The sequence below is a fragment of the Vicia villosa genome, linkage group LG1 (assembly GCF_029867415.1).
Source record: "Vicia villosa cultivar HV-30 ecotype Madison, WI linkage group LG1, Vvil1.0, whole genome shotgun sequence".
NCBI lineage: Eukaryota > Viridiplantae > Streptophyta > Magnoliopsida > Fabales > Fabaceae > Vicia > Vicia villosa.
Genome location: NC_081180.1, coordinates 66,501,605 through 66,524,196, shown reverse-complemented (window position 1 = coordinate 66,524,196; position 22,592 = coordinate 66,501,605). Strand labels below are relative to the sequence as shown.

Here is a 22,592-nt window from a genome sequence, read left to right as displayed (position 1 = left end):
TCAAACTACTGAACCTATAAAACCCAGAAATCCCCAATCCTAACCCTAAACCCCAAATTAAACATGCATTGAACGAATTAAACCCAAAAAACATCACAAGATTACGCAAACAGAATAAGGATCCTAAGCTAAGTTGGATTAAGGTTACCTCTATTCTTTGATTTCTGGATCGTATGTGCTCCGATTCCCCTCCAATCTCTCTCTCCTTTCCGTTTCGCAGGTTGAAGATCAACAAGGAAGCGGCGCTCAGGGTTTCTCCAGAAAAATTCTCCCCCCGTCCCCTTCATCTAATTTCTTTTAGGATTATATAGTTAGGGTTTTAATCAGGTTTTAGAAAGCATAGATTTAGGATTTGATCCGTTTCAGAATTGATTCATTGTAATCTTATCTTGATTAATGAAGATTTGATTTTATTTATTTTGTTATGAATTGATTTACGTTTTAGTTTTGTTAGGATTAGATTCTGTTGAGTTTGATTCACTTTGATTCATGGGCCTGAGTACGAAATCAGATCTAGGGTTTGTATGTTGTTGAGCGGCGGCGCTGGGAAGGCTGAGGAAGATTATGAATAGTGGCCGGGTCGGTTTGACCCGGTCCACTACCCCTGGTCCACGTATGACAAAAGGACCGGCCCATTACTTGCCAAAAGCGTGTTGGCCCAAGAACAAAACAGACAAAAAAACCAAAAAACCCAATTAGCTTGTTTAATAACTCACTATAATTTTATCAAAAATGATATTAACAATAATTAATCCACTATCAACACTGATTAGCAGCATTTAAATGATTCTAATGATAATAATTAACACCAATCATATTAACGCTAATGATTTTATTAATTAACAAAAAACCTATTTAGTATCTCATAACCTTAATATTAATCTAAATTAATAAAAACTTATAGTTAGTGAATAAAAGAAAATGATGATAAAAAAGTAAATAAAAGGATAATAAAATGATTAAATGAAACAAAAGGGCCAAAAATGAATTGGACCTCAAATATTTGCTATTCACACCTCTATTTATTTTAAACCAACTTATACGAGAATTTTATAGGAGAGCGAGTTTAATAATAGGTATACTAAACCCTATGGCTCCTAATTTTTAACTCCCTTAATAAATTGACAGATGCAAATTAAATCGGGTAAATTTTGGGGTATGACAGATACTATACTTTGAGACAAATGTCTAAAATGGTGTTTTAATTTTTATAGATTGTGTAAGTTAAAGACACGTGAACATTTTGAATATCAATGGTCAGCAGTTATTGCTAAGTATCAAGGCCGGCCCAAGGGCCAAGCCACCAAGGTTAGGACTTTAGGCCTCAAAAGCTTGGGTTTAAAATAGGCCTCAAAATTTTTTATTTAGTTATAAAAATGTATAATAACACATTAGTCACATATATAATTGTATTTGAGTTGGTAAAATTTAGGCCTCTTTTCCCTTTGGTCTTACCAACAACAAAATTATTGTTCAAAAATATATTTTAAAGGCCTCATTTTAAAATTTGCTTTAGGCCTCTAAACGGGCAGGGCCGGCCCTGCTAAGTATGGCATAAAATTTAAAGTTATTGGGCACTCAATTATCTTTTTGATTATTTTTTTGGGTGGAATAACAGTCACAGGAAGATCAAAGAGTATTAATGTGTTTATCGAAAGATTCATAAATTCTCATAAAAATTTAAGAGAGTTAACAAAGCACGTATGTTGTGATTTCTAAAATATTATCATTGTTATAATCTTATACAATTATTTTCTAATTAATTTAAAATAATTTCGAGTTGATTTTGCAATCAATGATATTAAGCAAAAAGAAGAACATGATATAATGTTAGAAAAACGCAAAATATTGAACATGAAGTTGATGTCACCTTTGCAAGAGCAAGCTCGTAGTATTCTCACCATTTTGGTTTTCAAAAGTTTTAAGAGGAGTTTGAATGCTCCACCCAATATTCGATTCATCATGAAAATGATAATATTGTGTTGCAGTATTATAAAGATGATAATATAGTAGAAAACGCATGGTCTTTTTGAATGGTAAAATAGGTACATGTAATTGTAAGCACTTTGAGTTTTGATGGATATTATGTAGACACATTTTCAATATTTTTCGTCATAAAAATCCTTCTAATTACATGCCATCATGATGGCGGTTTCAAACAACACATAAGGATGATGTAGTAAATCCAATAATAGGTTACAATAATGAAGCTAATGAGAATTATATTTTTTAATGTCCTCTAATTTTTAAAATAAAAGATTATCTAAACAAAGACGTCTTAAAGGCGGAAAAGAGCTTTCACACATTATGAATACTTGTGAATTATGAAAATGTGTAGGAAATAATATTATGCATGTCTGTTAAAAGAAAATATTTAATTCTATGTTCACACTAAAAATAAGAAGAAGAAAATCTGTCAAGATGAATTTGTAAATCCAGTTATTCTTTCAAAAGTTTAAATACATATTTTTGTTTAATTTTTTTATACTTTTATATTTTTAATTTGTTAACTAAGGAGGGTGTGTTTGTTTCAAGGTTTACATTTATATTCTTTAGAATGACATTTCTAGGATTATTATTTCTAGGAATTTTATTCCAATTTATGTTTTTGGTAAAAGTTTAGATTCCTGAGAATAATGGTAAAATTTATTTAATTTAAAATTATAAAAAATAAAAATAATAGTAAATGTAAGTGATAATGGAAAGTTATAGTTGGTTGATTTTATTTTCATGGGAATGTTATATTCCCAATTCACATCCTTTAAGCCTTGGAATAAAAATAGAAAATTCATGTATACATAAGATTATTTGAAATAAATAGTACCTTTGAATAATTTTTTAAAATTTAATTCAAATATAGGAATATTCCATTCCCATAGCCATATTTTTTTTTTAGTGGTTCAAGATGTTCATGAATTATCTTTTTTTTTAGATATAATTTAGACTTTTTTTCATCTAAGTTGAAAAGTGAAAAGAGAAGAGAGAAAGTTTTAAAATATAAGAGGGAATGAAAAAAGAAGGGAAACGTTCAGAATATAAGAGAGAAAGGAAAATAAATAGAGAGAATATATTTTTATCTTAATTTTTAATTTTTTAAAACAATTTATTCATAAATTTATACAAAATAAACTTTCATTTTTATATAATATAAATGTATAGATTCTTTTATTAAAAAATAATTGATTAATAAATTTTTATTTTTATATAATATAAATGTATAGATTATATATATATATATATATATATATATATATATATTAAAATTAATTTTATTTAAAATTAAATATTTGTACATAATTATTATTTACTTTTAAAACATTTTTAATATTATTTGTAATTAAAATTAAGCTACAATGTCATTTAAAAAAATATAAATTCAATTTACTTTATTTAATATAAAATAATGTATTAGAGAGGGAATATTTCCCTCACAAAAATATGGTATACATTTACAAGTCACTTTGTTACGGAAAAATTGCTGAAGAATAGAATTCATCTCAACTTCCTTTACTAAATTTACTTTTATCAATTTTGTGATAGATTTTATGAGGGATAGTTTGTGACGGAAAAATTACCTCACAAATTTCTTCACTAATTTTTATTCATTTATGATTTATTATCTTTTCAGTTTTTCCTCACTAAATTCATCGCAATTAGTGAGGAATTTAATTCCCTCACAAATTTCCATCACTAATTTACATTTTTTTAGCAGTGAACACAAAATGAACGATATATAAAAATACTAAATTAGTCAACGTTTCAATTGATCAAATATTCATTTATATGAGACGTGTAAAGTGAATATTTTTAATTTAGCGTGAAACCTGACATTATAGTTTGTAGAATTAATCTAAAGTAAGAATGTCATAGTATATCAATCTACATAGTCCTAAAACTAATATATGAGATTGTTACAAATGCGGTAAACCCGAATATCATCCTGTAGTAATCTAATTTTTGTCCGGATATATTTTCCAAAATAAAAGCACGCTTCTTCATTTTAATTCAAGGTATTGAGTCTGATTAATTTTGCATAAATGACCAATTGTAATTGGGCGCGAATTTGACAAATACTGCATTTTGGTCAATGGTCATTGCATGTAATTAAAATTTTCACTTTGTTTTATATTTCTTTTACGCAAGCGTCATCACAAAATTCTCGTTCTTCTCCGATTTTTTTCTATAATATAAGAAAAGAAATTGTTCTGGATAATACATTTTTACCCCTTCTTCATCTGCCATCACTTCACAAAATTAAGGGCAAATTGAGTCTAATCTAACTAAATGTCAGCCAATTACCTGGTTTTGATTACATTATCCAATATTTTTCTTCAAGTCGTTTCATTTTTAGATTACCTAATGTGTTACAGACGCCAAAGTAAATAAACACAAAGTTGCTCAAGGAGGTTGGTATTACCAAGCATGTCATGAATGTCCTAGGGTTGCGAAAGGAGATCAACCACCTTATGCCTGTACTGGTGGCCACAAAATTGAAACTGAAATATACAGGTAAATTTTATGTATTTCATACACCTTATATACCTACTAAGCTCTCTATTTACGTCTAATTGGATCATTTTTTATCACAGATATAAGATTTTAATTGAAGCGGAGAATGCTGGAGCCAAAGCAACTTTGGTTATATAGGACCGCGAGGCTTTTCAACTATTGAACCTTATTGCAGCTCAAATGTGCAACAACATGCTTTAGGTAAGATACTACCATATAACAAATATTATATACGTCGATTTTGGACTTGTTATCTATTTAGTTACTAAAACGATATTGGAATAACTTTTAATAAGCTGGGATAAGTAGGGGTGTGCAAAATATCCGGTTGTGATGTCCAAATTTAAACCACTTTTAAATATTCAGATATAATTGAATGGTTATTAACCGGTTTAGTTATTAATGGTTTGATTATCCATTCATATAATCCAAATATAATTAAACGGCTATTAACCGGTTAAATTATTTTGGAATCGGTTATAATCCGGTTATTATCCAAATCCAAATATTTTAATTGTCAAAATAAATTATTTTTTTTGAAAAAAATAAATTTTGGAAAAAATAATTTTAAAAACTGGATTTTTTTTAAAAACCGGTTATATAATCATAACCAAATTTATAACTGGTTTTATAACCAATTTTGATTAAAATGTGGTTATGGTTATAAATCCAAACCATTTAAATGGTTTTAAAATGGTTATGGTATGGTTTTTGAAAATAACCAACCATGCACACCCCTAGGGATAAGTGACCCTCTTGAATTTCCATTGGCACTAGATGCTTTGGTGGGTTTGATCATGGTTTTTAAGGTCAAATGGAGACCATTCTAGGAAAATGCATATGTTGTATCTATCTATCAAGATGAAACTGTCAAACAAGATTTACTTCGTTCATTCGGCCAGGATTCGGTACTGCTTTTTCCCTAACTCATGTATTAATAACATATCACAATATCAAATTTTCACTTAAACCATTTGTTTACATTGTAATTAGACTTCGTCTCAACCCATTGTTACTCCAAATCTTATGCAGGTAACTTGTATTCCCAATTTTTATTTACATTATAAAGGTTATATGCTTAATGTATGACATTTATACTTATTTTACTTTGCAGACCACTGAAAATATTCACTACAAGAAAAATGAGTTTTTGCAGCGACAAAAGTTGTTGAGAAAAATGAGATGTATAAAGTTATTACAACAACTAATATTAGTCGTCGCAACATGCAAATTAAAAAGTTAAATTATTTTTAGCGGCTATAGTAATTGTTGTGATAAGTCATTTTTCTCAACGATAATATGATTGTCAAGAAAAATAATAATTTATTGCTACGACTTACATTAGTCGTTGCAATATAAATATTAAAAAGTTGAATTATTTCCAGCGACAGGAATAATTGTTGCGATAAGTCACTTTTCTCAGCGATAATATGATTGTTGAGAAAAACAGTAACTTATTATTACGACTTAAATTAGTCGCTGTTATATGCATGATATTGTCAGCAAATTGAAAGTCGTTGCAAAAAAGTCGCTGCCAAATATCTAATTTCTTGTAGTGATTGTTGAAGCATTGCAAATTGAAGAGTGGGATATCATTCCTGTAATGGTCCAATTTGATTTTAGCTTTTTACAACACTTTCATATTTATTAGATTCATCCCTTTGTATCTCTCACATTCATATCCTTATCAAACATCATTTAGGATCTCGACATAACATTGATTAATTTCCCTGACCCTGTTACACCAACATTTACTTCTAAAATGATTGCTCCACAAGTTTTAAATGAATTTACTCCTTGGTCTTAGTGTTGTGATGGCGGAGAGTCTTCCACAAAACTGAAGAAACATATAAAATTGGAGAAGTAACATAATGTCAAAGAATGATGGAGGTAAAAACATCTCTAATTGGCACAAGATAATTATTGCTTCGTGTTCTAATTCATCTAAATTTCTAGGATCTATAACATTACTACATATAGAATTGAAGAATAAGCACAATCTGGTTATAGTTACCCTTACATTTCTTGGTAAGGTGCCACAGATAGCCACTAGTAGAAGTTGATACATCAAGACATAACAATCATGAGATTTTAAGCCAACTAGTTTGTGATCGTTCTCTGACACAATTTTGGAGAACTTTGATACCCATCAAATAATCATAAAAACTTTTTTTCTTTTTTAGAGAGAGTGTGACATGTTAGGGGCAAATAGGTTCTACTTCCTACTTCTTTTAGGGCTAATTCTTTCCTTATACACATCACAACCATATCTTCGTCATATTTCTTAGTATCTTTTTTCTTGCCTTTAATGTTGAGAAGTGTTCCAATCAAACTATCACATACATTTTTCTCCACACGCATCACATCAATACAATGTCTTACATCAAGACTAGACTAGTATGGAAGATCAAAGAATACCGACCTCTTTTTCCAAGCACTTTTCTCCACGAGGTTTTTTTTGTTTCTTTCCAAAAACAACATTAATGTGTTGTTGTCTTCTATAAATTTTTTTCCCGATTAAGGGCTTCGAAGCGATACCAAACTCTTACACTCCATTAAAAGCCTTGCACAATCTATGATACAGATGATTAGGTCTTAGAAATTTTTGATGTCCAAGATAAACTGTCTTTTTTCCTTTTTGTAATTGGTGGTGACATGTATCAACTTCACATATAGGACACGCTTTATGACCCTTAACATTGTACCCAAACAAATTACAGTATGCAAGAAAGTCATTGATTTGTGCAAAATAACATGGCACGCAACTTAAAGTTATCACTTGTATACGCATCATCAACATCAACAACTTCTTCCCACAAATATATTAAATCTTTAATCAATAGCGTTAAAAAACATCTATGTCATTCACTGGTTATTTTGGACCTGAAATCATCATCAATAGCATCATATACTTGCGCTTCATGCACAACCATGGAGATAGGTTGTAAATTAAGAGAAGGACATGCCATGACGTATGATTAGTACTCAAATTACCAAAAAGGTTCATTCGCTCGTTGGCAAGTCCAAGCCCAAGGTTCCTCGATTCAAGGGAAAAATCTAAAAGCAAGGAATCAGTTTTCTTCCATTGCAATGAATCAGCTACATGGCAAATTTTTCCATCACACACTTTTTCATCTGCACGCCATATAGTATTCTTTGTATCACTAACATTTTTAAACAATCTATTGAACCTTGGAATTATCGGTAGGTACCACACCACCTTGGCAGGAACACCCTTGCTAGTTGCACCATCATCGTCATCAACAACATTGTTCGTCTGCTTGTAGCATGACACTCCACACCTCGGGCACTCCTTCAAGTTTTCAAACTTTTTCCTATATAAGATACAATCATTATGACAGGCATATATTTTGACATAGTCCAAACCCATTGGGCACAATATCTTTTTGGCCTAATAAGTACGATTCGACAACGAGTTACCTTCGAGAAGCAATTCTTTCAACAATTCAAGCAATTCAATGAAACTTTTATCCATCCACCCACCTCTTGCCTTAAGATTAAATAGTCTTAAGACAATTGACAATCTTGTAAAACTTTTACATCTCGAGTACAACGAATCTTCCATGTCTCTTTACAAAGTATCTACCATATTAGCTTTCTTGAAAGCATCTACTCCAATATCACGAATGATGTCTTTTAGATTATCAGTTATAAATTCATCATCTTCATCTTCAACTGTATGTGATAGAGGTCTCTTTTTTGTCCCTTCACCATGCCATACCCATTTCGTGTAATTTTGAATAATTCCATCACAACCACAATGATTGAATATAATATTCCTTGGATGTTTTTTTGTATTATAGTATTTCATACAAGGACACCAAAAATTTTCATTATTATCGGAAAGGTTTTTTCCGCGAAATCAAAAAATTTTAACACTCCATTCTCATACTCTTTACTTAATCTATTAGTTTTCATACAACTATGATTCATAATAACATAAAGCTTATGAAAATAAATAAATAAATAGTACAAAAAAATAAAGCTTCTCAACAACAACAACAACAACAACAAGAACAATAGTAATGGAGAACAACAACAACAGTAGTAATGGAGAACAACAATAACAACAAGAACAACAATAATAATGGAGAACGGTAATAATGGAGAACAATAACAACAAGAACAACAGTTATGGAGAACAACAAGAACAATAATAACATACCACGAAGAATAGATTTTAGATTAATGGTGAGAGATTTTTTCGTTTGCTATGGCTCCTTGGAGAAGAAGTGTTCTTTCGTAGGATGGAAAAATAGTGTTCTTTCATTATGGCTCAAAAATTGATTTAGGTAGACACTGAGGGAATAAAAAATATAAAGAATATTTATCTCGGTTAATCTAAAAAATCGAGGTAACATAGCCACCATAAAATCTATAAAAAAAATAAAGGTGTCTTTTTGGTTGAAAAAAAATTAGGGAGTTTTTATCTTAGTTTTACAGAAAACCGAGGTAACATATCCGTCGTAAAATCTAAAAAAAATAAAGGCGCCTTTTTGGTTATATATAAAACATTAAATAGCAGGAGTTGGGAATCAAATCTCAAACTCTGAGCATATATTTATGCCGGTTTTATTTAAATTCAAAGTAACAAATTTATTATTATTATTATTATTATTTTAAAATAAAACAAGGCACTCCAATCACATGTACCCGCGATTTTTTATTGTACATGGTGAAAACTTCGTCATAAAAAACGTTATTTGTTGTAGTGAAGAAACATTAAATCTAAGCATGCAATCCTAAGAACTTTGTAACGAGTAGAGCAAGAGAATTGTCTTCTCTTCGTACGTACTATACAGTCGTTGCTTTGTGAACTATTTGTTCATCTACGTCTTTGTTAGATATTGACTCTCCAATTTGTGTCAGACCTCTTTTGGAGTTGTCAGGTCCAGGATATAATACATCATCTCGTCTAAAACACATTGACGAATCAATCCTACAACCTTCCCCTTCATCTCTTCCCAATCTGTATCCTCCATGTCGTTTGGTTTCATCTCACACAACACCTTTTGTAAACTTTGCCGAGACAACAAATCCTTAGCCCTCATATGCCATAATTCAAAACTAATCGTCCCTTCGAACCTTGTTACTGTGAATTTTGCACCAGGGTTAATCGTCATCTGATACCAATTGTTAGAACAACAATCAATATATAGAAGATCAGAGATAAACGAAAGTAAAAGGCAATGAACGCAGTTGATCTTTATTAATGCAGTTCGATCAATGGTACATATCTCTGCGTCTATATAGTAGTTATAGTTCCTTTTATTTATGTATTGTGAATTGATTGAATTACAATGTTATATATATATATATATATATATATATATATATAATACTAGGGTTCAGTTTATCTAAAACCATAATCATTAGTTTCCTTTTAACGAACAATATATCTTTACTCATAATTATCTCAATAATATGAACTATATTCTCAACATGTCATAATTATCTCAACAATCCATATATCAATATCAGCGATTATTGTAACCATGATCCTAACACTTAAGCATACTAAGAAATTAAAATCGTCTTATTAAGTATGAAAGTTGTTGAATACAGTAAATATAAAAAAATGCAGTGAATGTATATGAGAGACAATTAATCAACTCCAACATAATTAATTAAGATAAATAAGAGCAAATAATAACCAGAGCTAGTTATAAGAGTTGAAGAAGTAACAATTGAGTAATTATTATTTGGTTTTATTTGACGCCAAGTAGGAAGCAATAAAGTGCTTGAGGCATCTATTGTAGACACATGGTCTCTCCAAATGAACAAGATGACCAGCTTTCTTTATGCCTTCAAACGTTGTGCCATCTCCTAGTTGCCTGTCACATTAGATACATACATGTTACTATATGTGTGCTTGTGTGTGGAGTATATATATATATATACAAAGAGAGAGAGTGAGAGAGAGGTAGAGACTCACTCTTTCATATTTTGAGCAAGTTCCAATTTGAAAATTTGATCATTTTCACCCCATAGAAGATGTATCCTCTGCAAAGTCATGATTAATTATGTATTTAGACTTTGCAACATTTTGATTGATTTATGAAATATTTTTTGTTTGGTTTTCACCTTTACAAGTATAATATTATTACCTGTGAGAAGCTTGGAATGTTATTTTCTTTATTGCTAATTACTAAGCCCTCTAATAGCTCACTTCGCTCCTTCCTATTAGTGAACATCACCTGAAATTATCCAGATAATAATTAAAGCCATATATTAATAAATAGATGAATAAATAAAGTTTGATTAAATAATATTTTAATCAAACTTTATATATACTAAAAAGTCAACTAAGATGTTTTATTTAACGCAAGCTCGTATGCAATCAATTTCATTACTACAACATTCAACTACCAACTAGTCATTGTGGAGTAACTCCAAAAATTTAGAGAAATTCTTTGGCCAGCTCCCTATCTTCTAGTCCACCTCTGGTGAAAACCCCATTATACTTCTGATTTCGGAAATGAACTTCCAAAATGCATGAAAAAAGTGTTTTCGGAAGTTCATCTCCGAAAGCGCTTTTTTTTTTGAAAAAAATGTCTTATTTCGGAAGTTCATTTCCGAAACTACAATTTCGGAAATGAACTTCCGAAATAAAACGCGTTCTGCAGATTAAGCAGAACTCTCCCCCTCCCCCAAATCATTTACCCTAATCATCATCAAACACTTCCATAGGCGAAATTTCTGCAGAAGCAAGTGTGAAGTAGCCAAACTCTTCTTCCAAACTCAACCAAACTCATCATTAAACACTAATTGGTAAGTTTATCATTGTTTTTTCAAGTTTTAGATCTATTTGATTAAACTATATTAGGGTGTTTAGAATCTGAAAAAATGACATTAAGATAGCTTAGTACTGATATTAGGATGTTTAGTAGGCAAAAAAATGGATTTGGTTTAGGTTTTTGGGTCTACCATTGGAGGTTGCAGAGAAGCTCTGCGTGGGGGTGTTTCGGAAATGAACACAGTTTCTGCATAATTCGGAAATGAACTTCCGAATTCACCCCCCATGAGGTGTTTTCGGATGTTCATCTCCGAACGCACCCCCCATGAGGTGTTTTCGGAGATGAACTTCCGAATCAAGGAAATTTTTTTAAAAAAAAAGCGCTTCGGAAGTTCATTTCCGAAGCAGGGGTAGTTTGGGAATTTCGCTGGGGGTGACCCCCCATAGGGAGGTGGGTAAAGAAATTTTCAAAATTTAAATGCTTGAATGTTTAAAATAAAATAGTATTTTAATCCACCTTTCAATATATCCAAATACTGCATAAAAATCTACTCTCTAAGTTTTAATACAAGAAAAATATTTATAAAAAAAACATTCAAATTAATATAGTAATTAAATGTAATCATTTATTTAGTATTTTTAGATATTATCTCATCGAGTATTAAATCTATATTATTTTTTAAAAGATAAACATTCAATTAACATTAAAAAAAAAAGTCTTCTAAGAAAAGAATACACTATATTATTAGGAGAAAAGTTATTTTGACACTAACTTTAACAACTAGACCGTATTAATATACTTAATATCTACCATTTTTATATTTTTAATAATTTATGTTATTTTGGGTTTCATGCAAGAAGATGTTATGTGTTGTTCGATACATACGGTGTGACATACACGGTCTATGTGAAAAGCAGATAACAAATAACACATATGTATTATTAGCGTAAAAATAAGAATAGTTAGTTTCAAGTTTCAACTACTATCCCTATCATTACTTTATTTTTGGGTAAACAATTCAATGTTAGTATTATCTATATTATTAGGTCAAGGTTGTTGAACTAAGCTTCTTTTTTTATAGTAGGAGTATATTGTGGGTATGTTTCTATATTTCGGTGGTGTCGTTCTATACATCTTGTGCTAATTGATGTGACCTTACTCCACATCATTGTCCATCATCAAACAAGTTACACCTAAATCCATTTTCTTGATTCTTTCATTATCCCACTCTCATAGCCATGTCTCACTAATAAAGCTAATATTAACAAGATTTCTATAAAAAATAAATTTGGTAGAGTTTGAAATTTAAGACACCAAAATAAATTTTTTTTAAAAAAAGGTAGAATTTGAAATTATTAATGGTATATACTAGTGAGTGATTTAGAGCTCGTTTGACCCAACTTTTTATCTATTTTTCTTCTCCTTATAAGGAGATGGAGGGCCAAACACATTTTTCATAAAATTCTTATGAAAAAAAAGTAACTTTTTTTTAAAGACAAAAAATTGAATAAAAGGAGCTTGTAAAAAAGGCGTTGAAACCAACTTTTTCGGAGCTTAAAACATGTGGCCGCGGTTCGAATCCCAACGAAAGCACTTTTCTTTAAAAAAATTGGCGCTAATGTAATAGACGGAAATTTTTCAATTTTTTCTACGGTTCATAACATCTAGAGTTATGTTTTATTTATTCTTTTTTTCTTCTTGTGTTTACATCAACATTTTTGTAGATACTAGTATTGTCCAACTTTTTATTCGTTTTATATATTATATCTTGTTTTATTGTATAATGATTTTCAATAATAATATTATGAATTTCTTCTACTATACACTAACTTATAGATGTTAATATAACAATTAAATAATAAGCATTATATATATATATATATATATATATATATATATATATATATATATATATATATATATATATATATATATATATATATGAAACAACTTTTAAATTAAAAATAACTTTTAAAAAATAATCATAACCAAACAACTTTAATTTTATTTTAAAAACTCTTATTTTTAACTTTAACTTTAAAGTAACTTTTAAGACTTTAAAAAGTTGGGCCAAACGAACTCTTAATTGCTCAATCACACTACAAAATAAGCCATTAATAAAGTACATTTTAAAGTTATTGAAACAATAAAATAGTCTACTATCAAGGTATTAAAAAATAAATCCACCTATCCAAATTATCTTTTCTATTTTAACAATTTATAAAATATAAAAAATTAATTTGACTTTTTATAATCCAACCATTTTATTCAACTTTCAAACAAACCAAAATATATATAACACATGTCCTTTAATGTTTCCGTTTTAAATTATCATTTTCCTTTTTTCTCTCCAATATTTTCACTTTTATTTTAATTTTTTCTCTCTCAATTTTCTTTTTCTTTTTTTAAAAACATAAATAAATTAATAAATTAAATTATCATAATTATTAACTAACATTATTTTCAAATGTTAAAATTATTCATAATTATTATTAAAAAAATTCAAAATTCAAATGTCAATATTCTTTTTCAAATGTCAATATTCTTATTCAAATGTCAATATTCAAAATTATTCATACCTATTTTATTTTAGTTAACATTCTACTTATTTAAAACACAAAATTCTTATTTTGCAAATGTCAATATTTCTTTTTTTTCACCGGACACTATCAACAAAATACATATTTTATTTTATTAATAATTGTTTTTATTTGAGACACAAAATTCTTATTTTTAAATGTCCAAATTTTAATTTTTTTCACGGACATTTATCAATAAAATAACTACATATTTATTTAAATAAATTTGTAACGGGAAACGATGAGTTAAATTCCTGCAATTTTTTATTTATAAATATTGCTTTTAATATGCATTTAAGTTAAAGCCACCTTACAAAATTATTTTAACCTATATAAATGCATGAAAATCATTATTTTTTATACAATTATACTTATTATTTAATATCAAATAAATATACCTCTGTGCGGTAGCATGGATGGTTTGGTTTACTAGTTGATAATACAACTTTTTTCAAAAGAAAAAAAGTTTAAGAATATAGTATGGTGATTCATACTAGGCGTCCACTTTTGTATCAAAAATTGTGTCTAAATTAACATGAATCAAATTGATCACTGTCTTGATAAATTAAGATAAAAATTAAAATCGTCATATTTTCTGAAGTTTGTTTATAAGATGAGATTAATAATTATGTATATGAATTTAATTAAATCATATGAAAGTATAACTTTTATTAATTAGTTTTTAAAATATTTACATAGTATAATATGCATAAAAAATAGCCTGACATCGATAACTATCCATATAATTTGTTAGGATGAATTAGATTATGAGTACTATGAGTTCATGGTTTAAAACATTTTTAAGTAATTACCCAACTATATTTCACAATAATAAAAATTAATTATATATTATTTTATTCAACTGTATTAGTATAATACATCAAATTTTAATATCCTTACAATTATAATCCTAGATATGAGTTTTTTTTATAAAATATTCTTCTAATCCTATATATAAAAATAATTATTTTTAAAATTTATTAAATAATTAATATATCTTAATCTATATGAGGTTAAGTATTTTTTGGTTCATATAAATATCTCAAATTTCATTTTTAGTCCATATTTTAGTCCTAAAAATTTTATGCATTCGGTTTTATTCTCTTTTATATTTTAAAATTTTGAAAACTATTTAATTACACTTAAACTTTTAAATTTTTGAATAAATTTTTTTATCCTTGTTTAGAATACTGTAAAATATTTCTTTACCAAATTATAGAATTTTATAAATGAGAAGAATTAAATATGAATTTTTTAAATTTCAAAAAATAATAATAAAAATAATGCAAATCTCGACTTAGAAATTAAATTTAAAATTTTTTTTCGAAAAACAGTTTATAACATTCTAAACATGTCTCTAAAATAAACATTCAAAAATATACATCAGTTGACCAGTAGAACTTAAAACTAGGTGCATAATATTTTGTAAGAAAAAAAAAAATATAATTTTTTTAATAAAAACTAAAAATAAAATTTGATAATTTTATAGAAACCAAAAATATATTTAAGTGATTTATATATATTGTCAAGTACATTAAAAAAGTAAATTTTTTTTATAAATAGACCGGAGGTAATATACCAGTAAAAGTAGGCACATACCTGAAGATAATCTCTGTGCAAACGATCTGGAAACCAAAGCTTTTTATAAGCAGCAACAGACAAAAGCGTTTTAAGACCTTTCACAGAATTCGGCAACAGAAGTTCAGAAGAAGAAGAAAATCCAAGTTCTTGCAAACTACTAACAATAACGGAATCAGTCATAGCCAAAATAGACCCTGATATAACCATAGCCTCAACCAGTTCCGGATACATCTCCGCCATCTTAAACGCCACCATTCCACCATAACTAAAACCAACAACGATACACCTTTCAACACCGAGTTTCCTCAACGCTGTCGCCAAACACTCCGCTTGAAACCTCGGCGATCTGTCTGTTTTGTCTGTGACAGAGCCTCCGAAGAACAGAAGATCCGGAACATAGACAGCGTACTTTTTTGTTAACGCGCCAACTTGAAACTGCCATGTGACTATTCCCTCTGCGGCGAAACCGTGGACTAGGACAACCACGGGTTTGGTGGGTTTCGCGATGATTAAGGGTTTTTCTTCTTTTTTCTTGGGTTTTGTTATGGTTTCTGAAGGTACCCAGAAACTCATTTCGGTTCCTGGTTCTATCTCTACTGTGTAGGGTCTTATTCCTGCCATTTTCATCAGAGCATGCATCAATGGTTTTTGTGCTTCCACGAGATTCACCATGGTTTCTATCAGAGTGATGATCACGTCACCTTCTAAGTGTGAATGCTGAATGTTAATCAATGAAGTTGATGACTATAGGAAGAGTTTTATTTATACTGTGAATAAGAAACCTTGGTTAGTGGGTTTGGTGCTGGGTTGTTGTCTGTTGCAATAGATACGAAATGTATTTATGACTTAGACTGAATGCTTTTAAATAATAGTAAAATATATAATTATATAGTTTCGATATTAGCTTAAATATATGTATTGTGTATATGTTTTTTATTCAGTTAAAATAGGTTAAAAGGCGTGGATTTGAATTCGCACTATGATAAATTGAGTTGTTTAATAATAAAACCTAAATACATTTGAAATATATAATAATTATAAAATTTAAATATCAGTTGAATAGATGTGTACATGTAAAATAAACTGATCGACAAATCTACTGTTAAGAGTTAGTCAGAGTTATAAGATTAAGTCGAATTTGAAAAGTCTATCATTCTCCTTTAATAGTTATAATATACTCCATCCGTCCCAAAATATAAGAGAAAAAAATAAAATCCTACTTATTAAAAAAAGTAAAACCATAATAATTTAGATGAAGACTTTTTGTGATTTTGATAAAATGATTGTCTTGGGAACATGTAAAAACAATTCTAATTGGTGGTTGATTATAGAAAAGTAAGAGAGATTATAAATTAAATGCAATTTGTCTTTAATTCCATCTTCTTTTTTATGACGGATCTTTAATTCCATCTTGAAAAATGTGAAAGTTGATTTTTTTTTTCTCTTATATTTTGGGACAAAAAATATGCATTTTTTTCTCTTATATTTTGGGATGGAGGGAGTATATAATTTTTCAAATGCTCTAAATTTATTAGATCGGTGACAATTAAGATCTATATTCCTCTATTTACGTAGGTCAATTAATGGGTATTAAGTCTTCTCCTTTCTTGTCGGAGATTGATTCATTATGGCTATTAATATGTCATGAATGTTGTGTCTGTGAGAACGACTTATCCATGTTGGTTTTGGGTCAGTCTACTTGACTTGGTCCATTAACTTGAACTAGCTCAGTCTTGCCCTATTAAACGACCTGAAAATTGAGGCAGTCTCTGTTGAGTTAGGGTTTGGATTCGGCCTAACTTGTATGATTGTACAAATTTTCTTAAACATGAGGCCTACAAGGGGCAAAGGTGAGAGGCCAGATTATACACGGTCACTCAAGCATGAGACATGTAAGAATGAGATGTTTTAGTTGAGAGTCCTGATTGTACACAGTCCTTAAAGCATGAGACCTATAAGGGGGAGATGTTTAATGTGAGATTCCGGACTATAAACAATCTCTCAAGCATGAGGCTTGTAAGGGGGGAGAAAGAGACTTGATTATACACTGTCCCTTAAGCACGAGGCTTGTAAGGGGGAGATGCTAAAAACTCTTTCTTGTACTGCTCTAGCTCACTCTATTCTTCTGATATCTTTATTTAAGGTCGTGATAAATTTTTCCTTTGGTTATTTCCCTATTTCTTGACCTTTCTAAATTCACTAGGGATATATCTTTGGTTATCCCTAATTATTGCTAAATATCTTTGGACTCATAGAGAATCTAATTTCATCATTAACCTCTTTATATCTAGGTCCTTAGCATTAAGTTATCCAAACTTCTGTCAGCCACTTGTATTCTTAAATAGAAAAAACTATCACTTCAACTTCTCCTCCTGAACAAAACTCTTTTATGCTTTCTGCTCATTTCTCTTCCCCTTCTCTTATTCTCTAACGACTAAAAATATCAGGTCAAACTTCCACCCTTTATATTTTCTATTTATCCTTTGTCTTAGTCATGTTGTTTATTCGGGAGTTTCATGTGTTCGGGAGAGCAATAGAACTTCAAACCGTTTTGGAGAAATACGAGTTATGGAATCAATGCTTGCAAGCTTAGAAATATGAAACGGTGAAAATCGATTGGAAATTTATGGAGAGGGATGTGTTCGGTTTTTCAAATATTTCGACTAATGATATTGACATCGATTTGGTGTTTTCTTCTTCAGGTTTTGTCGAATTCATCATGAAGCTCCCCACTTCTCCTTCATGTTCTTTTGAGAGAAAGTCCTAAGTCCAGATCCTCTTCTTTTTATGGTGATGACAAGGTGGAGGTTTTTCGAGTGGGCATGAAGTTATCTAACCCTGATAACAAGGTCGGCTTAATTTAGGAGCCTTGTGTTTGAAAATAGAAAGTTTGCATGTGGCAAGCTCCAGGGGTGGAGAATTAATACTGCTACTTTTAAATTAAAATTTTTGAAGATTTTGGGGTCGGTATCCCCTTCAATCTCTTTTTTTTGCTTTTGCGCCGGTTTCCGACCTATATAGTAGATCGACTAATCTGGCTCGTGCTACGGAGGCACGTGCACTGACAAAGCATTGTTTCTATCAGAAATCGAACTCGGTATTTTCCGAATATCGTCCTTTGCAGAGATGTAAATTCAAAAATGATACGTCAAAATTTTAAGTGAATAAATACGATAAAGAGACTAAAATTATTTGAATTTAAAATATAAATTATTTATGTTATGTATTATGGTATTTTAAAAAAAATTATTTTACTTTTTTTGTGATTAATATAATTACTCTAAATAAATAGGAAGAAATATAGATAACAACCTTTGTCTACTCTTTTAACAAAAATATTAAAAGTAAGAAAAGAACATACCACGGGACTTGTCAAGCTGACAAAATCTAATCAAAAGATTATACAACTTTCTTGCACTCAATCTCAATTATATACATTTTTTAATTAAATATAAATGTTACTTGCTCATTTGGTCAATTTTGTTTACAATTGTGTTATTTAAATACACAAAATATGAGGTAGTAGTATATAACAACATCATATAAACTATACTTTTATGATCTATTTACTTTTGTTTATTTGATATAAAAAATAATGATTAAATAATTTAAAATAAACTTAAATCAAATGTCTATATGATATCAAATGTTAAATTGTTTCTACGAAACATTTTTCTTGAACAACTAGTAAGTAACCCATGCTATATCGCACGGGTCTGGACTGTACTTATATTATGTGTATTAGAAGACACTAAATTGTTTAATACAACACCATATATATATATATATATATATATATATATATATATATATATATATATATATATATATATATATATATATATATATATATATATATATATATATATATATATATATATATATATATATATATATATATATATATATATAGTTGGATAATATTAATAGAATTATATAACTTATAATCATTTATCAAATTAGAATATCATGTGTTTGGAATGTAAAACGCAACATAATATAATTCAGATAAGTTAAAAAATTTCAAAATAAGTTTCTTAAAAAAAACAATGAACTTGAATACAAATAATAATAAGATTCAGATGGCTACATTTTAACATCTTTAGTGAGCATATCTGTTTTCCAGATGTTGTATTTATCTTCATTGTTGAACCAACCATCTCATATCAACAAAATAACATCCTAAAAGAATGAAAAGATTTTGTTAAATAAACTTAAATCAACTTAAATCAAATGTCTATATGATATCAAATGTTAAATTGTTTCTACGAAACATTTTTCTTAAACAATATTCAATGATGTTTAATTTTGATCACCTAACTATTAGGGTCCAATTTTAAATGGTCCATTGTTCAATATGATGGTCATCTATTTGTGGAATTTAATAGAACTGCCCATTCTTATCAAGGAAATTTGTTTTGACTAGGTGTTACTAAAATAGGCAATGTTTTAAAAATCGGATCGGACCGGTCAGTTGGACCGGTTGAACCGGGAACTGGCCAAGTAAATGGTCTGGTTCGATTGTTGAATCGGGTATGTCATTGAACCGGTCAAAATCGATGTAAACCGGTAAAATCGGAAGTTTTTCATAATCGGTGGTTTAAATGCATTTTTTATTTTTTTATTTTAAATCTTAAAACAACATTATTTTAATAAAAAATTAAAATAAATAATAAAATAAAAACTAAAAATAAAAATAAAAATAAAGATTTTCGGATGCGGTTAATTTTGTTGCAGATGATTTTGATATTGAAAAAGAAGATACCAACATTGAAATAATTTTTTCTTCTTTGAAATTAAATTTAATAGACAATGAAATTACTTTATTATAATTTATTCAATTAGATTATTTTGTGATTAAATTTTGTTTGCAAATATATACTAAGTAATTTTGAACTATTTTATTATGTGAGGTACTATGTTTAAAATTTAAATGTAAATTATGAACTTGTGAATTTATTTAAGATATGGTATTTTTTAAAAATTTAAGTGCCGGTTATATTTTGTAGAGACAGAATCATCACGTTCGACATGTTTTATATCTATATATTTTTGTTATAACGACCGGTCTGTTCAACCGAGTTATCTGGTTTAATCCGGTTTAGTTATGCGGTTCGACCAGTGACCCAATGATTCAATCAATAAATCAATGACCCAGTATCATCGCCAGTTTAATGTTCGGTCCAATTTTTTAAAAACTGAAAATAATATTAAATACTCCGTATAATTTTTAGTGCACTTGAATCATCCTTATTGATGGGATTGAATATGTCAGAGTATTAAATGCAAAGATATGCATCTAATAATATAAAATATCTTTTCGCTGATAATAATTACTTGAAGAGGAGTGCTAGCAACACTCTCTTTTCAACACTCTCTCAAACACCCACTTTCTTATTGGTTAAAACATGTGTGGGTCTCTCACTTTGAAAATAGGTCCCACATAAAGTGGTAGGACCCATACATATTTCAACCAATAAAAGAGTGAGTGTTTGAGAGAGTGTTGAAAAGAGAGTGTTCTTAGCATTTCTCATTACTTGAAATTTAAAAATATATAAATAAAATAGACAAAATACTACATTCAATATAATATTTTATTATTTATTAATGTGTTTTATCATTATCTTAAAATAATAATTACTTGAAATTTAAAAATATATAAATAAAATAGACAAAATACTACATTCAATATAATATTTTATTATTTATTAATGTGTTTTATCATTATCTTAAATAATTTTTTTAATAAACAATTTGTATTTAGTGGATTTTAAACCTGAACCCTTGAGAGAAGCACATTCTCGGGATCCAAACGTTTCACTACTAGATCACACACACAAATATCATTATCATAAATATTATTAATTAAAATATAAAAAACTAAGAGTTATTTAAATAATATTAATTAAATATTCTAGTTAAGCAAAATATGTAATATTGAATTGAAACGTAAAGATGTCATCCATTTTAGTTTAATTTTTTTATAAAACAACTTATTTTAAAAAATAATAATAGATTTATCTCATAAATAAAATCAGAACGAGTATGAATAAAATATTTCTTTTGAGAATAAAAATAATAAAAAAGTTCTTATTAAAAAATTACTCTTTTGCCCCCATTTTAGTAGATTTATTAATTTTAAGATGTATTAATTATTTCTTTTAGTTGATACTACTATTTTAGTAGATTTAGTGAAGAAATCTAAGAAAGTGTCTATGATTTTTAAGGTGGATTATGAAAAGATTTATGTTACTTAAGGTTTATGGACCACTATGTTCTTGATATTATGAGGCGTGCTTGGATGTGAGCTTGTGTTTTTTGTTGTAATCTTTTCATCTTGGTGAATATTACAGAGTAATGTTATGCAACAAAGAAGAAGATGAAGCCATGGAGACGAAAGTAAAAGTGGCGGCAAAGCCAAAGTTTGAATATATTGAAAATGTAAAATGAAATTATCTTAACCTAACATACATAAACCATCCTATATATATTGGAGTAAACATATACAAGGCCCAATCATGTGAAGGAGGCCCAATATAACATAATATGCTTCATGGGCCTAAACAGATACTAATATGAAAGCTAATAGCCCCCATGAGCTAGGAGTATATGGAAGTTAGGCCTAGCTTAGAAATATTGTTTAAAAAAGGAGTGGTGTCTAATAGTTTGGTGAAAATATCCGCGAACTGTTGTTGAGATGTTACAGGAAGAAGGTGAAAAAGTCTTTGCTAAAGCTTTTCTCGTACGAGGTGACAATCGAGGTCTATATGTTTCGTCCGTTCGTGAAATGAAGAATTGGTGGCAATGTGTCTAGGGGAGGCATTGTCACAGTATAAATTTGCTGGTGTTTGAATAGGTATATTGAGGTCCTGGAGAAGATTGGTGATCCATTGAATTTCGCAGACGGTGGTGGCCATTGATCTGTATTCGGCCTCTGTTGAACTACGAGAAACAGTGGGTTGTTTCTTTCATTTCCGTGAAATGAGAGACGACCTGAGATAGATGCAATAACCTGTTATGGATCGGCGAGTGTCAGGGCAAGTGGCCCAGTCAGAGTCGGAGAATGCTTTGAGTTGTAGAGGTTGTTTGCTGGGGAAAAATAATCCTTGAGCTGGTGCAACTTTGAGATATCCAAAAATCTCACGAGCTTTACCCATGTGTACAA

At 29.0% G+C, this 22,592-nt stretch overlaps 1 protein-coding gene across 2 annotated transcripts; it reads right to left on the bottom strand.

Annotated features, from left to right (window-relative positions):
• Positions 1-9,172: 9,172 nt before the first annotated feature.
• Positions 9,173-16,242, bottom strand: LOC131640217 (uncharacterized). Of its 2 annotated transcripts, XM_058910634.1 has the most exons (5): positions 15,446-16,242; positions 10,638-10,727; positions 10,466-10,533; positions 10,185-10,364; positions 9,173-9,653 (listed from the first exon to the last, which is right to left on the bottom strand). In XM_058910634.1, exons 1-4 carry the CDS (start codon positions 16,097-16,099, stop codon positions 10,229-10,231), a joined length of 948 nt encoding a protein of 315 aa, XP_058766617.1. In that variant the 5' UTR covers positions 16,100-16,242; the 3' UTR covers positions 9,173-9,653; positions 10,185-10,228. The 2 variants fall into 2 exon arrangements, with proteins under 2 accessions (XP_058766617.1, XP_058766612.1); XM_058910629.1 differs by lacking the exon at positions 9,173-9,653 and having other exon boundaries at positions 10,033-10,364.
• Between the last annotated feature and the right edge of the window lie 6,350 nt (positions 16,243-22,592).

Excerpts from the sequence above, each read along its gene's own strand:
- LOC131640217 (XM_058910634.1), bottom strand. The coding sequence starts at position 16,099 with ATGGTGAATCTCGTGGAAGCACAAAAACCATTGATGCATGCTCTGATG. Across the intron at positions 10,534-10,637 it reads ACATTCCAAGCTTCTCACAG|AGGATACATCTTCTATGGGG; the intron begins GTAATAATATTA and ends ATGACTTTGCAG. Across the intron at positions 10,365-10,465 it reads CTTGCTCAAAATATGAAAGA|GCAACTAGGAGATGGCACAA; the intron begins GTGAGTCTCTAC and ends CTAATGTGACAG.